Source organism: Alexandromys fortis, unplaced genomic scaffold (assembly GCF_014885135.2).
Source record: "Alexandromys fortis isolate MF-2015 unplaced genomic scaffold, M_Fortis_MF-2015_v1.1 scaffold_84, whole genome shotgun sequence".
Lineage (NCBI taxonomy): Eukaryota > Metazoa > Chordata > Mammalia > Rodentia > Cricetidae > Alexandromys > Alexandromys fortis.
In genome coordinates, this window is record NW_026068017.1 from 1,019,920 (window position 1) to 1,037,347 (window position 17,428).

The following is a 17,428-nucleotide window of genomic DNA, read 5'->3' on the forward strand; positions in this document are numbered from 1 at the left end:
AAAAAAAAAAAAAAAAAAACAGGAAGGAAGGAAGGAAGGAAGGAAGGAAGGAAGGAAGGAAGGAAGGAAGGAAGGAAGCTCATTCTTGTCTCTTTTGTTACTAAATCTCACCCAGTAGGAATGGCAATCTGCTTGGAGGGTAGGCGATCTCATCAGTTCACTTTTGAATCTAGGTTTCTCATAGATTAGCTGATCTCTATGGTAGAGCTAGCCTAGTTTAAGCAAGACAGATTCCCAATAATGTTCTGCCAACTGTTCACTTTAAGCTTCTAACTCACCATGAACTGAAATGATGTGTGAGCATGTATTGGAAATATAAAGAGCATTTTATCAGACTGCAAGTCAAATTTTAACTCCTGTTTTCAAATTTCATCTTTAAATAAAGCTTGTTGATAGCTATCAAGGTTTCTGTATGTACCATTTGATATCATATGCTGTTTATACAGAAAGCATCGCACTTCCTTGAGACCTGCACCTAAAACCAAAATAGCTCATAATACAGCCTCTAAGTCATCATTTATTGATTTATAGAGCACCCATCACATGATTAAGGTGCTTTACAATACAGTAAACATCACAACAAAACTCACATAGTTAAATACAGTCAACAAATTACAGAACTAAAAAAAAAAAAAACTGGAATGAAGCAACATTATGTCAAACTTCAAAAATGTTGAGAAGTGGCAGTACAAAAAGAAGGTAATTCCACCAACTAGAGACCAGACAAAGATACACAGGCACCAAGGCCCAAAGTGGGCAGGCTTGCAGAGAGTGAATGAGCATATAAATAAAACTTCACAACTGGGAACAAAGGCCATTAAATGATACTATGAAACCCAGGTGATCAGAGAACTAATAGAAAAACCAAACGTTCAAGTGTTACCTTCTAATGACAAAGAAATCACTGTGTGGATTTTAAACTCTTAAGGACATAAAGCCACCAATATCTCATTACAAACAGACTGAAATTTGCAAGCCTCTACAAGAACTTGGAATAAAATAAGTAACAGCCAACAGATCTATAATCTAAAGAACTTTGTAGATGTAGCTGAAGGCTGACATAGGTGGCAAAGGTTTGGGGTAAGGATGGAACTTTTTCTAAAACAGAATTGCCTCACACTAATGATGCATTAGTGGGACAAAAGCCACCTGAGTGTGAGTTTTAAATCAAATGTAGAGGCATTTAAATCCACACCGTCAGATGAATACTAGAAAAGGCACAGATGACATCTCTGATAGGAAAGTAAGCCCTAACATTTAGGCTTCTGTTTCATATGTAGAAGATGGTCGGGGCACCATGAGGGGAAAGAGCTTCAGGATAAAGGCAGTCACTCTTAGCTCTCCAGCAGTCCTTGATCTAGTACAAAGAACCACACAGTTATCCCAAAATAAGTACATTACCGTGGCACTTGTAAGTTCAGAAATAGCTGTCCCTGAGTTACTAGGTCATTTACTACTTGCAGAGCAGTCAAACCCTGGATTTTAATTCAACTGTCAGCTAGAATCATAGCAATAGGAGAGCAAAATTTCCACACTGCCAAAGCAACCACTGTGAGGACGATTTCTGAATGGAGAGTGAAGAGGATTGCATTCCCAGGCCCTTGGAGGAGGACAAAAGCACTGTAGGATAACTTCTAGTCTGCGGGAGAAAGGGTGTCTAAAAGTTCTCAATGAGAACTGGGCTCCAGTGAAATCCAATTAAGGTGTTCACAGCTGCTACACACTTAAGGGTTTTGACAATGTTTATGATAGATTTTACAATGCTCCCGAGAAAACTTTGATTTAAAAATGGTGCTGTATCATGACTACATCCTAGTCCATTTCCACTACTTTAAAAAAAGACTTAAGAGATTGAAAGGTCTGGCTTTGACAGCAAAACTTTTATTCCCTCTTCTGATAAAAGACTTAGCCAAACCCCATGGGGCAGAGGCCCACCTATTCTCACAATCAAACACCATCAAGTAACAGGTACAGTCTTATGCTCTAGCTCTTATATGGCAAACATTACTTTCCATTCTTAGCTAAAACCAGACAGGAGCTCAGGCCTGTCTTTAACACCGAACATACTACTATTATCCATCACTGAAGTTGTTTTAGAAACTGTCTAGAAAACATACTTATGCTCAAACAAAAATCTAAGTGCACTATGTCGGTGACAAAATCTGTATGTCAGTTAGCAAAGACTCACCCCTATAATGGTTTTAGATTCAGATAAAGAATCTAGACAGAACCTAATACATATACTGCCATGGCCATGAGATTTTCAAGTATTAAGTTTGTTTGCATAAGGAATCAACCTGAGATTTTTCTAAACTGCACTTCTCTGGTATTTAGTACTATAGCCTTCATTTAATACAATAAAAGCCAACACCTTGACAATTATTGGAAAAAAATTATATTTTGGAAGAACTCACTACATAAGGTGACAAAAATTCCAAAATCAAATTACATGAAAATATACATCGCAATTTCTTTGTACAATAGGTGAGGAAAATCTGCAGTAAAGAAGAAATAAAGAAATATGAAGGATTAAGGATAAGGGTAAGAGGACAAATAGCATTTTTAATAGCAATCCCAGATGTAGAAAGCCTGTAGTTGTGCATGCTTTATTCATCCAACCTTAAGATTAGGCAACTTAAAGGCAAAAAATAAAACCAAATCTGGATTTTTGCATTGTTTGGAATAAATTTCGCTAAGTTGAACTTAGTTAGAACAGACCTTTTTTTTTTCTTTTTTCTTTTAAAGTTCTCAGGAGATAATGACTAGGATCAAGAGCTCTCAACAGCCAGAAAATGTTATTGCTACATCCAATCCAAGAGATGGGTGAATCCAAGTATAAAAGGACAAAGCACCTAGTGATGACCCCACTGAGGTCATCGTGAAAAATCAAGTAATTTACTAGTATTTCAGTATTTTAACTAAGTGATTTGAGAACTTTCTGGCAGATAGAAGAGATAAAAGGAAAGGAAGTGTGGCAAAACAAAGAAAATACAAAAGATTAGTAAATGGAAAGAGTGTAATGAAGACTCAATGGTTTAAAGGAAATTATATGGAAACTTTTAATCCTTATTGGTTTTCACCTGACATGCTTTAAGGAATCTTTTTGAACTGATAAGAAACGATGAATAGGAAAAGAAAACCTGCTAAAGTCTTTTAGAATTTACACGATTCTTATTCTACTACAAGAAAGCATTATTTGGTACAAGGTGTGTTTGTGGATGTACATGAACAGTATATATATTATCCGGATCATGTTGTGCTATGTACAGGTCTTTACAATTCTTCCTGAAGGTTAAAACAGTTCATTAGAATTCAAAATGCGTAATCATCTGTAAGTTGGCACTTGTTAGGCTCTTGTCAGCATTAATGACTGGCATGTTTTATTGCAGCCCAGTTCCAGCCAGAGTTTGCCAACTTGTTACAACAGAAGTCCAGCAATAGGTGGGTAGAGTGCAGGAAAAACAGTGCCATGTTTCTCAATTGGAGACCTACAACAAAAACAAACAGCATTATTTAATAAACTACAAATAAATAATTAAACAGAACTTATTACTTATATTCATAATTTCAATTGAAGTTTACTTATGTGCTTGTTTATCATATAGTGGCTGCTAACCACAAATAGTTATACACTTTTACATTTAAATTATGAAACTAAAAGAAATTAAGGGGCTAGGAAGGTAATACCCACCTCTAATCCCAGACCTCAAAGTTGAGACCCCCAAAATCATGAATTTGAGGACAGCTAGGGTTACACAGCAAGACCTTGTCTTTAAAAGCATAAATGTTTATGGGTTGGAGTAATAGCTCAGCAGTTATGAACATTTGTTACTCTTAAAGAGAATCTGAGTTAAGACTCCCAGCACTCACGTGGTAGCTCACAACCATTTGTTTCAGGGAATCTGATACTTTCTAACACACTTATAAACATTCAGGCAAAACACTCATATGTAGATAAAATAGCTGAAGAAATGTTTTAAAAATAAATCTTTAAAAGTCAATTTCGGATATTTGGCCATGCTGGCCTTATGTGGCTGGTGGCAGTCATACCGAGCAATGTAGATATTAATTAACCAGCTACATTTTACAGCAGCATTTTAGATTATTCAATATTCCAAATATTTCCAAATACATCACATCCAGAAACCACAAATGGATTATTTAAAAGTAATTTGGTGTTGGAGAGATGATTCAGCAGTAAACAGCACATTTTGCTCTTACAGAGGACATGAGTTAGGCTCCTAGCACCCAAGTTGTTATTTCAGGTCCAAGGGATATAAAATCTTGGGTCTTTGTGGTCACCTGCACTTATGCATGCATACACACACACACACACACACACACACACACACACAATTTAAAATTAGTAAAAGTGACTTGGAAATTTAGAAATATTGATGTGTAGAAAAACAATTTAAGGGGCTGGAGAGATGGCTCAGAGGTTGAAAGCACAGACTGCCTTTCTGAATGGAACCAGGTTCAATTCCCAGCACCCACATGGCATCTCACAGCTGTCTATAACTCCAGTTCCAAGAGACCTGACTGACATCATCACCCAGACATACATACAGGCAAAACACCAATGTACATAAACTAAAATAATTTTTTTCAAAAAAGAAGAAAAACAATTTAAGATTACTTTTCAACTTGCTTGATTTTAGCCAATTTTGTACATTCACTTCAAACCCATTTTTTTCACAGAACCTCCCACAAATGATAGCCTCCAATCCAACATAACACACACAGGGGCTAGAGAAATGACTAAGTAGTTAAAAGCACTGACTACTCTACCAGAAGACCTGGTTCAGTTCCCAGCACCCACATGGTAACTTAACAACTGTCTGTAACTCCAGTTCCAGTGACAACTGGTGTCCTCTTCTGGCCTCCACAGGCACTGCACAAATATGGTGCACAGACATATGTACAGGCAAAATACTCAAACACATGAAATAAAAACAAATGTAAAAAAAATTTAAAGAAACACATTTTTTAAAAAAAAAAAGCTACCATCTTATCAAATGCTTACGATGTGCCACGTAGTGTTTTGCAAACCTGGATAAATAAAATTATCACATGACATTTCCCCCCTTTGCAGAGAAAAGTGAGATTTGATCATACAGCTAACAATGATAGCTTCTAGTCAGAAAAACACAAGGATGAAGTTATTTTAATCCTATTTAAGAGTGGCCACTGCAGAGCCTTTATTCTATTAATGTGTGCTTTGAGTGTAGGACAGAACACAAAGATAGCTCCCATTACCACTATTTCAGACCATGTGTCTTAGCTGTTTTTCTATTGTTATGATAAGACACCATGACCAAGGTAACTTATAGATGAAAGAGTTTATTTGTGGCTTACAGTTTCAGAGGGTGAGTCCATGACCATCATTGCAGGGAGCATGGCAGCAGGCAGGCAGGCATGGCGCTGAGGCAGTAGCTGAGAGCTTACATCCTGATCCATAAGTAGGAGGTAGAGAGAGAGAGCTAACTGGGGATTCTTGGGCTTTTGAAACCTCAAAACCCTCCCCCGGTGACACATCTTCTCCAAGAGGGCCACAACTTCTAATCATTCCCAACCAAACAATTCTACCAACTGGGGAACAAGCATTCAATCCTCTTGAGTGGAAGGGGCCATTCTCATTTAAACCACCATAACAAATATTCCCAGAAACCCACATCTAATGCCAAGCACAATTTTGGGTAAAAGCAAGCAGAAGATCTCTAGGGAGTCAAGTAATAAAATTTAAATAGAAAAGCCAATTCACATAAGACATGAAATTTAATCAATCTTATTAGGCTAAGAATAAAATTTATCTTACAATCACCCCAAAATTCAACTACATCAAAAGCTCTACTGAGCCAGGCAGTGGTGGCTCAGCCCACACCTTAGAACACAGCACTTGGGAGGCAGAGGTAGGCGAATCTCTGTGTTCCAGGACAGCCAGGGCAACATAGAACATCCCTGCCAAAAAAGTCTGCAAAAGCACTATTGGAGGAAGAATGGTGTGAAACAAATCTGTAGTCTTACATGTGCCTGATTTACAATTTAAGAGTTCCTAGGACTGAGTCAACTACTGCTAAAATCCTTGGCAAAAGAGTTGTACTAATCATTTGTCTGCCTTACCTCTACAAAGAATGAGGTTTACCAGTCAGGATTATATTACCTTCCTCAGGGTGATAGTTGAGCATTTGTAACAGATACATGTGTGTAGAAATATGTCTCAGTAGAAAATATAAAGACATATACTAAAACTCGAAGGACAATGTTACACAACAGAAGTGTAGCTTTGAGGTAATGCCACTGAATGTTTCTCCAAAGTTAGCACTTAGCTAACAAATCTCCCAGGTCTAAAAGAGAAACAGATTCAGAGTGGGACATCCCATAATCATTTCCCTATGATATAAACAATGAGAAATTTCAGGACCATGAAACAGTTGACTGGAGATGTTTCTTTAAAAAAAAAAAAAGCTTAAAAAAATTAAAGAGACATGTAACCGCCAAGTCATTGAACACTGAAAGTCAGGCCTTTTAGTATCAAACACAGACAACTATCAAGAGCATTTCAATGAATCAGGATAACAGGATAACCTCATCAAACCCCTTTCAGTTAAATTAGGTTCAAAGAAAAGTTTCTCTCCAAAAATCTTTAATTTTCTTGCTAGAAAAGATAAATGTAGGAACTTACTCATATCAAACAATGATGTTGAACTAAAAGCCATGTAACCATGTCCTACTTATTAACTTCTAGCGGCATTAAGTAATTCATACTTTCAAAAATACTACAAATATATCAAATTCAATAGTTATTTGTCTCAAACAGCCACTTCCTTATTCTGTCTTCTTTTGTGTATATGACCATTAAGTCAACATTGGGCATCTTCCTCAGTCATTCCCATCTTCTTCCCCAATTTTTAAAAACACTAAGTATTGTGTTTATGTAGAGAAATGTATGCACGTGGAAGTCAGGAAAGTAGGAATTTGCAGAAGTAGGTTCTCTCCTTAAACCATGCTGGTTATGGGAATTGAACTCTGGTAGTCAGGCTAAGGAGCAAGTTCCTTATTCCCACATGGTGTCAGCTTCCCCAACTATTTTTTTTATTTCTGTATTTGTTGTATGTGTATGAGCCTCTATTGACTTTATGCCAGAAGAGGGTATTAATCAGATTATGTGATTGTTGGGAATTGAACTTGGGGCCTCTGGAATAAGTAGTCGGTGCTCTTAACCACTGAGCCATCTCGCCAGTCCCCCAATTCACACCTTACTTTTTGGTACAGGATCTCACTAAACCAGGAGCTCAATTTCACTAGATAGGCTGGTCAATGATCTCCAATATAAGCTGTTTATTTATCATCTCCTCTGCACTGGAAACACAGAGGGATCAATAAGTGCTGCCATGCTTGGGTGCTAAGGATCAGAACTCAAGTGTTCACACTTGCATATAGCAAGCACTCTATTAACTAAGCTATCTCCTAGTTTCTACTCTTGTTTCTTAATCTAAAAACCTGGAGATGTTTATCTTCAGAGGAACTGTTCCACTAAGTTCTAACATTCAAGTAAAAATCAATTGGAAAATAAACAGATACTGTCCCCTCCTCTTTGGAGGGAGTAGCCTGGAACTCCAAGACCAAGCTTGATATTTTTCTTTATTTATAGATTACCTTTCTGTATTTATACCAGATCTTTAAATTTAGGGAAGATAGTTTTAGTTATTAAAAAAATGAGTAAAAGTGTGTGGCGGTGGCACATGCCTTTAATCCGAGCACTTGGGAGGCAGAGGCAGGTGAATCTCTGTGAGTTTGAGGACAGCCTGGTCTTTAGAGCTAGTTCCAAGACAGGCTCCAAAACTACAAAGGAACCCTGTCTCAAAAAAAAAAAAAAAAAAAAAAAAAAACCGCCCCAAGAAAAAAAGGGAAGGGGGGGGGGGGGGGGGGGGGGGAGGGAGAGAGAGAGAGAGAGAGAGAGAGAGAGAGAGAGAGAGGAGTAAGTCCTATAGTATGTTTAGTAGTTTTCACTTTTCCCCTTTATTTTATTAGAATCTAGGTGATCAGGAGGCTCAATAGTTCAGGACTTTTTCTTTTTTTAATTATTTTATTTATTCTGTATGCCCTGGTATACAGGTTAAAGTCAAAGGACAACTTGTTGGAAGTCAGTTCTCTCCTTCTACCATGTGGGTCCTGGAAACTAAACTATTGTCAGGCTTTGGACAGTTAGTTTTAACCACTGGACCAACTCCACAGACCCATTCAGAACTCTTGATCTTAAGCAAATATAGAGTTGAATCTTTAAATGATCTAAATATGAAACTCACCAAATCCTTAGGATAACTACTTGGCAGTACATTCTCAAACAGGAAATAGACTATGACTACTTGGGAGGGACAGAGGCAGACACAGATATATATACACACATGTATTTGTAAGAAATTGCTCTCAAAATTCACAAACCAAATTTCCAACTAGGCAAGCTTTTCTTTTGGTTTTTGGAGACAGGGTTACTCTGTGTAACCCAGGCTATCTCAGAATTCATTTTGTAGACCAGGATGGCCTCAAAATCTGCTTGCATTGCCTGCCCCTACTTTTTTACCAAATGATTTCTTTGTACTTTCATGTCTATGTGTGTAATAAGCAGGTCACAATGTCAGATACTACAGAGTTGTAGTCACAGGCAGTTATGAGCTATCTGATGTAGGTATTGAGAACAGAACTCACATTCTCTTTTGAGCAGTGTGTGTTCTTGCTGTGCTTGAGTCTTACAACACTTTCTAATTGCAGATGGTGAGGCTTAAATCTGCTTATGTGGGGTTTACAAGTGCTCTCAAAGGTCAAAGTGAACCAGGTATAGGGGTACACACCTTTGATCCCACAACTTGAGGTGGAGGTTAGTTCCAGGCTAGCCTGTGCTATGTAGAAAGTCTCTGCCTTATTTATTTAAGGAACCCAAAGGAAGTGAGCCAGTTTTATTGGAGGGGCTCGCTGAATCAAAGGTAAGCATCACATTTTGATGGCCCTTCAGAAACCCCCAAAACTGCAATCCATCATGTTCAAATAACCACCAAGAAGTGGTATCATGAAGGCAGTCCCCAGGTAGGAATCCAGCTATGTTTCATCTGTAGGCAACATTTCCACCAGGTTGTTTCCTATGGACAGGAGACAGTAATATCTACCACACTTAGTTCTGAATCCACCCTTACCCTCTTCCTGCTCTCTCTGATGAAACACCTGACATATTATGAGTTGATTTCTGGTGACTACCATGTGATAAGAATCAAAGAAGGAGATTAGAGAAATAGCTCAGCAGTTAAGATTCTTAGTGGACTTCCAGAGAATTCCTGTTCAGTTGCCCACACAGTAACTCACAATTGTCCGTAAACTCTGATTCTAGGAGACCTGGAAACCCTGTTCTTGCCTCCTTGGGCACAAAGGGCAAAATATATGTAAATATTATTTTTTGATTAAAACTTTAATTTAAAAAAGAGCCAAAGAGGACTCCAGCCAACACTCAAAGACAAGTATATACTACACACAACTACCTAAATAAGTACTGATATAGATCATCCCAGTTTGTCTTAAGGTATCTTGACTGTACAGTCTAACCATCAACACCTGTACCTGTCCTTCAGCTATGTGAGGGACGTAAAGTCAGGAGTTAAATAAATAAATAAATAAATACCCTAAATGTAGAGGATTGAGTGGCCCTCAGAAGTATAAGATAACAAATATTCTTTGAGATCACTAAATCTAGAACAATTACAAAGCAATAAAGAATTGGTATAATACCCTTATCTATGATGCAAAACAACAGAAATCATCATTTCTAGTGGCATACAAAGTAACAGTGTTGATCTGTAGAAAACAGATTTGCTTCTCTTTCCTCCCAGCTTAGGATACCAATCTCAATCAAAAGATAAGACTTAGAAAAGACAGGGCAGAGAAACTAACAAAAAGTGAAATAAAGTCTAGGTCAAGTAACAGAAATGTTTCAGAAACATTATAAATTTCAAAGACTTGAGTAAATATTTTTAAACAGTTAAGTTTTATGCTCAGCAAAACAAACAAACAAAACACAGGACACCTTAGAAGTGTGTTAACTTCTAACTCTAAAATTTGGGGTAGGAGTGTGTGACTCAAGTGTTAGAATGACTGCCTAGAATGTGCAAGACCTGGGGTTCCATTACCAGAAGCACAAAAATATACATGAGCCAGCTGTGTGGGCACATAGCTTTAATCCCATCACTCAAGTAGCAGAGGCAGGAAGATCTGTGAGTCCAATGCTAGCCTGATCAACAGCGAGTCCAGACCAGCCAGGACTACAAGGCAAGAACCTATCTCAAAACACAAACAAAGCAAATAAATATACATATATACACAAACATATAAACATACAAATGAATATAGTATAGTATCTTAAAACTGGTGGTATGTACAGCAATATACATGAATTACGATTTGCTGAATGTTACAATGCCAGCAAGACAGTCCAACAACCCAGTTCAAGTCCAACAACTGCAGCTCAATTCCTGGGATACATGTGGTGTAAAGAACAAGAAGTTCCCACCAAATTGTCCTCTGATCTACACCTTTGTGCCATGGCATATACACCTGCCAATGCATTAGAATTTGTATACACAGGCATACAAAGACACAAATAAATACAGGAAAATGTTTTAACGCTTCATTTATTATCACTTTTAAGTTTTTCACACAGGAATTTAACTAGTCCATGCTGACCAGGAATCCAAACGCTCTAGTCTAGTATATCAAGGTCTGGGATTATACAGGCATGTATCACTGCACCTACCACACATTTCATAGTTTTAAACACCCCCAACATTTAATTCAAATAAAAAATGCGATCTATCTACATAATGTCCTTTTCTACGTCAAGATGGGGTCCTTCATCTTTGACTCCCTACTAGGTAGAAGATAATAGTGACTAGAGATTTAGAGAAAATGTACTCTATTGGCCTTATTAAGAAATAAAAGGCCAGCTGGGAAATGGTGGTGCACACCTTTAATCTCAGCACTCAGAAGGCAGAGGCAGGCAGATTTCTGTGAGTCTGAGGCTAGCTTGGTCTACAAGAGCTAGTTCCAGGATAGGCTCCAAAGCTACGGAGAAACCCTGTCTCCAAAAAAAGAAAGAAAAAAAAGGAAATAAAAAACCAACTTAAAAAAGCTGCCCAATGGTGTTAGCAATGTATTAAAAATAAGGTTTTTCTTTTAATAATTTTGAGATAGTATCTCATGTATTCCCTGCTGGTCTTGAATCTGCTACATAGCCAAAGGTGACCTTGAATTTCTGGTCCTCTTGCCTTCCACTGCTCCAATGTACAACATCTGGTTTTTTTGTTGGTGCTGGGGATCTGTTGATTGTTTTTGTTAACTTGTCATAAACTAGAGAAGCGGTTCTCTACCTGTGAGTTGGGAACCTTTCACAGGGATCAGCTACCATCAAAGACACAGATATTTACATTATAATTCATAACAGTAGCAAAATTATACTTATGAAGTAGTAATGAAGAAAAGTTTTATCGTTAGAGGTTACCAAAATATGAGAACTGTATTAAAGGGTTGCAGCATTAGCAAGGTTGAGAACTACTGGACTAGAGTCACCTAGGAAGATTAAATATCAGTTAAAGAATTGTCTTCACCAGACTGACCTTGAGAATGTCTGTGAGGCATTTCTTGATTAATGATTAATGAGGGAGGGCCCAGCCCAATGTGGATGACAAGTGGTCCTGGGTTGTTTAAGAAAGCAGGCTAAGCCAATTATGGTATAAGAAAGCTAGAACAGGCATTCCTAACTGTTTCCACTTTCAGTTCCTGCCTCCAGATTCCTGCCCCAGCTTCCTTCTATGATGGATTATAACCTGTAAACTGAAATAAACCCGTTCTAACTCTCCTGGTATTTCTGTTGTTGTCAACTAGAGTTATTTGGTAAGAGAAACCTCAATTGGGATAATGCCTCTATTAGACTGCATGTAGGCAAGTCTATAGGGCATTTTCTTGATTAATGATTGCTGTGGGGGATGAAGGTGGTACCACGCCTAGACATGTGGCCTCAAATTGTATAAATAAGAAAGGCTGAGCAAGTAATAAGGAGCTAGTCAGTGAGAAATTTCTCTATGACCTCTGTTTCAATTCCTGCTTCCAAGTCCCTACATTGAATTCCTGCCCTTATTTCCCTCAGTGATGTGTTGTGATCTAAGAGTTGTGAGAATGAATTAAGCCTTTTCCATCCAAAGTTGTTTTTGGTCATGGTGCTTTATCAAAGCAATAGAAAGTCTGACTAATCAAGACGTCTACTCAACAAGTTGGTATATTACCACAGAAACAAAAAATCTAATTAGAACAGGACTGAACCCACGATTTCATGAATACTAAACAATAAATAACAACTGGACTCATTCCAAGCTCTACAGTCTTTCTTTCACTACCACAGGAAAAAACAAAAAACAAAAATCAAAAGTTAGCTTTTACCATTTGTAATATTCAGTATAAGAGGATGCAAGATACTTCGGTGCCCAGAAGAGGATTAGAAGATAAGGACAGGGTAAAATGGAAGAAACCAAACTGACTTCTTCATTACTAGAAATTTTACTGGCAATAGGGGCTAAGTTTTAGCTCAGTAATGGAATACCTCCCCACAGGAAGTGCAAGGCACACTTTACTGCCAGCACAGTAAAAAGAAAAAAAAAATTTTTTTGATTCTTTAGTTACTACCTGTGAAAATAAAGAGACCATTACCATAAAACTATTTTAAGACAGAACAGCAAATTAAAAACACCTGAATGCCCCAAAAGAGAAGAAAACAAGTGATTTTCTATAGCTCTGAGAAGCAGTAAACCATAGTAAAATAGAACTAGAGGAATAAAATGAAGCCAATAAATACAAGTCAAATGGCTAAATCAAATGATTTGCAAAAGTTAGCATTAGCATTTGACCAAAATAGACAAAAGAGTTGTATGTTTTTTAAGTGAACTTACCCTGAAATAATTGAAGTTACTAGCTATTGAATAAACATCACTCAAAAGCAGTTTCTTGGCTTTTTCTTACACAGCGGGCAACTTTCCTTTTAAATTCTCCATTTCTGTCTTCCCTCCATTCTTTCTGCAGATACAACAAATAAAACAAAATTACTTTCTATAAACCCATTACAATAAAATATTTTAGTTTTACTTAGTTTAGTTTAGTTTTTGAGACAGGGAATCTCTGTGTAGCCTGGCCTTGAACTCACAGAAATCCACGCGCCTCTGCATAAGTGCTGAGGTTAAGTGTCTGCACCACCATCGCCCAGCTCCTATTTTAGTTATCCTTTTGTAGTTGTAGCTCTTTTAACGTTATGGTAGGGTTGTAGCTTAGCTTGCTTGCCTAATTTGTGCAAAGACCTAGGTTTAAATCAATCCAAAACACTCCAATGGTTTAAGTCAATCCAAAACACTCCAATTTTTTTCAAAACAAAGTATTTTCACCTAGAAACATAGCTCAGGCACTGAGCATTTGCCCCTAAGGGCATAGGTTCAAACCCTAATACTCCCCCACCCCCATCAAAAGAGCAAGATGTTTTGTAAGGGACTAGAATAGTAATTACAAATAGAAAACTCTTATGCTAACTACAATAACTAGAAAATTTCTCTTTTAAAATAGAAGGGGGGGGGCAGTTAAATGGCTCAATGATTAGAAGGCTTGATGACCTGAGTTAGGGAGAGATGCACATGCTAGAAAAAGAAGCTACTCCAAAAGGTATCCTCTGCTCTCCAAAATCCATCAAAAAATTGGTCTCATACACACACACTTTTAAGTGAAAGTCCTTGGAAAAGTCACAATTTTCAGTTTACAATTTACAAATAAAACATTAAAATTAACTGGAAAATCAGCTACTTCCACTATTGGAAACAATTAGGAACAGCCAACATGCAGGTTGTCTCCCATCTGAGACAACAGAGGTGCATCATATGGAGTTGCTGAGTTCCGGAGTGAAAGAGCAGGAGCAACAGTTGTCATATCACCCTCCAGCATGAGCACCAACACATTTCAATTACAATAAAAATCAATTTTTACCAAACAAATGGTATTTTGCTCACAAAAATAGCTGGTCTCTCTGTATTTCTCTTTCTTATAATAATATCCATTTAAAGAAAGCAGAAACAATAGCAATTTTTAATCTTTATTCTTTTTTTTTTTAAGATTTATTTATGTATACAGTGTCCTGCCTACATGCCAAAAGAGGGCACCAGATCTGATTACAGATGGTTGTGAACCTCCATGTGGTTGCTGGGAATTGAACTCAGGGCCTCTGGAAGAACAGACAGTGCTCTTAACTGCTGAGCCATCTCTCCAGCCCTTAATCTTTATTCTTTAGAAGAAAAAAGTCTTCAAACCAAGACAAACTACAGCAAGATACAACTATATGTAAATGATCATAATGAAATCCGTTACTTTGCATACTAATGAAAAAGAGTAGATTTTAGTTATTCTTACTACAAAAACTAATGAGGTAATACATGTCAACCAGTTCAAATTAGCTATCTCAAAATATCTATATATTTCAAAACAATTGTAAGTGATAAATTTTTACTTGTATAAAAATAAAGACACCGAAGCCAGGTGGTGGTGGTGCACGCCTTTAATCCCAGCACTCAGGAGGCAGAGGCAGGCGTATCTCTGTGTATTCGAGGCCAACCTGTTCCAGGACAGGCTCCAAAGCTACAGCTAAACCCTGTCTCGGAAAAATAAATAAATAAACAAACAGAAAGAGAAATAAGTATATAAGTACTAAATTTTAAGTTGAGTTTCATTGAGAGAGAAAATGAAAAGGTAAAGGATGGAAGCAGCAGTTGTCAAGCAACAAATACCTTACCGCAGCATCTACATTCGCAGGTGAATCTCCATTCGGGTCTGCCAGCATAGAAATGACACTAATCATGATGGTTTCCACAGTATGGATAGGCAACCAACGTTCCTCTGGCTTCTCATAACCATATTTATCCTCCCCCGGCTCATGAAGAATAGAAATGCAAACATCACCATTTTTATCAACTGTAAAATTATAGAATAAGAATTGTTTAAATTTGGTTATACAAATGTGATACTTATCCATAAGTACAAGTATAAAATATTATTCACATGTAAATTTCCCAAATGTAATCTACTAAGGTTTTGAGAATACTACAGATTTTACAAAATGCACAGAAGCCATCTCAAAACCCAAAGGAATATAAACTAAACTATATTACATTCTTTAAAATTACAGCTTATTCAGACCTCCACTGCTGTCCCTAATTTAAAAGACATGACTTTTCTACTTCTCCATCTCTCTATTCCCAGCATTTATAGCTGTCTTAATTTTTTTCCTTTCAAATTCTACTAAGATGGCCTTCAAGTTTCAATAAGTAAAAATTTTAAGCTGGGCTGTGGTTGCGCACGCCTTTAATCCCAGCAGAGGAGGAGGCAGAGGCAGGTGGATCTTTATGAGTTCAAGGCCAGCCTGGTCTATAAGAGCTAGTTCCAGGACAAGCTCCAAAGCTACAGAGAAACCCTGTCTGGACACCCCCCCCCCTCGCCAAAGTGAAAATTTTAAATGGGGAGAGGGTACTGACTAGAGAGATGTCTCAGTGGTTAAGAGAACTCCTTTAATCCCAGTACTGGGGAAACAGAGAGAAGTGGATCCCTGGGAGTTGGAGCTCAGCCTGATCTACAAAGTGACTGACAGGACAGTGGAGCTAAAAGCAAAATAAACCAAACAAGCCCTGTTTCAGAGCCACAACCAATAACCTAGAATCTTAAACCACTTTAGATTTAAATCTTTAGAATTTTAAAGACTTTTATTTTCTTGTATCACTTCAAAAACAAGACATCTTTAAGATTTTTATCTATTATGAAACATCTCTTGACATGATTTATTTTTGTTTTGTTTTTGGTTTTCAAGACAGGGTTTCTCTGTGAAATAGTCCTGGCTGTCCCAGAACTCGCTTTGTAGACCAGGCTGGTCTCAAACTCACTAAGATAAGATACACTTGCCTTTGCCTCCTGAGTGCTGGGATAACATGTAGCACCACCACCTGGCATGAATTCTATTATTATTATTACTATAGCACAGGCATAGGATGAAATTATAATTTCTACCATTTTTGTTAATAATTAAAAATAAGAAGCAGGTGGATCTTTGTGAGTTCAAGACCAGCCTGGTCTACAGACTGAGTTCTAGGTCAGCCAAAAATACACAGAGAAACACTGTCTTGAAGGGTGGCAGGGATCGCAATGACATGCAACTATAATCAATATTCCTCTTCCTCAATTCAAATTGTGTATACAAACAATGTTCTCAGTTTCCCCAACTCTTCAGACTCCAGAAACATCCCAGTTTTCACTATTTTAATTACTGAAGTAGCTCACAGAAGTAGAACCACACATTTTTGTTCTTTTAGTTTGTCATATTTCAATTAGCAAAATGCTTTCAAGGTTTACCCTTTAAACGTTGGTGGAATACATTTCCGTTAGAGATCATGTTTCCATGACCAAAATTAGAATCATGTCAAATCTCAACCCCCAACCCCCTACAATTCCCAGCAGGGTTTCTCTATGTAATAATCATGGCTGTCTTGGAACTCACTCTGTAGACCAGGCTGGCCTCAAACTCAGAGAATTGGCTGCCTCTGCTTCCCAAGTGCTGGGATTCAAAGAGTGCACCATCACCACCAGGTCCAAATCACACTTTTATTTTTGGTTGTGAGCCTAACTTTTAATAGCTGAGCTATCTCTCTGGGCGACAACTATGTTCCCTATGAGATATCTATCGTAACTCTTTTTTTTTTTTATGGTTTATTTAACTTTATTTTATGTGCACTGGTGTAAAGGTGTCAGATCCTCTGGAACTGGATATTCAGACAGTTGTGAGCTGCCATGTGGGTGCTGGGAATTGAACCTGGGTCCTCAGGAAGAGCAGTCAGTGCTCTTAACCGCTGAGCCATCTCTCCAGCCCTCTTTTATAACTCTTACGCTAGCTATACACTTAATATTTACTCATATTTTGCCAAATGCTTGATTTCTCCTTTTTTCTTTTATTGTTCTGTTGCTGCTTTTTTCCCCTTTCGTCTCCATGTTCTTTAGAACTGGCTTTATTACTCTATTCTTTTATTCCTAAATCCACCTGAAAATCCTTTATGAGCTGGGCATTGAGGTACACACCCTTAATCTCAGCACTTAGGAAACAAAGGCAGGACGATTTCTGAGTTTAAAGTCTGTCTAATCTACGTAGTAATTCAGGCCAGTCAAAGTTGCACAGTGAATAACCAATCTTAAAACCCACCACATTATTCAACAATTTGAAGGATACAGTCTAATTGTTTCTAGATAATACACTTACTGAGTCTTACACCAAATCACACTCAACTTTAGGAACTTTCATTAACTTCCAAACAAAACCTTGTAC

General features: G+C 37.6%; 1 protein-coding gene across 2 annotated transcripts in view; it reads right to left on the reverse strand.

Annotated features, from left to right (window-relative positions):
- Window positions 1–497: 497 nt before the first annotated feature.
- Window positions 498–17,428, reverse strand: part of Ube2g1 (ubiquitin conjugating enzyme E2 G1) — an 82,746-nt gene continuing 65,815 nt past the window's right edge. Inside the window, exons 4-7 of one of the 2 annotated variants that reach the window (XR_007595462.1) lie at window positions 14,858–15,036; window positions 12,984–13,107; window positions 5,359–5,451; window positions 498–3,488 (exon numbers count right to left, since the gene is read on the reverse strand). Coding sequence is in view for 1 of the 2 variants with exons in the window: in XM_050162466.1 (XP_050018423.1) it covers window positions 13,021–13,107; window positions 14,858–15,036 (266 nt within the window). In the remaining variant the exon portion in view is untranslated. The remainder of the gene's footprint in view (window positions 3,489–5,358; window positions 5,452–12,983; window positions 13,108–14,857; window positions 15,037–17,428) is intronic. The other variant, XM_050162466.1, reaches the window with a different exon arrangement.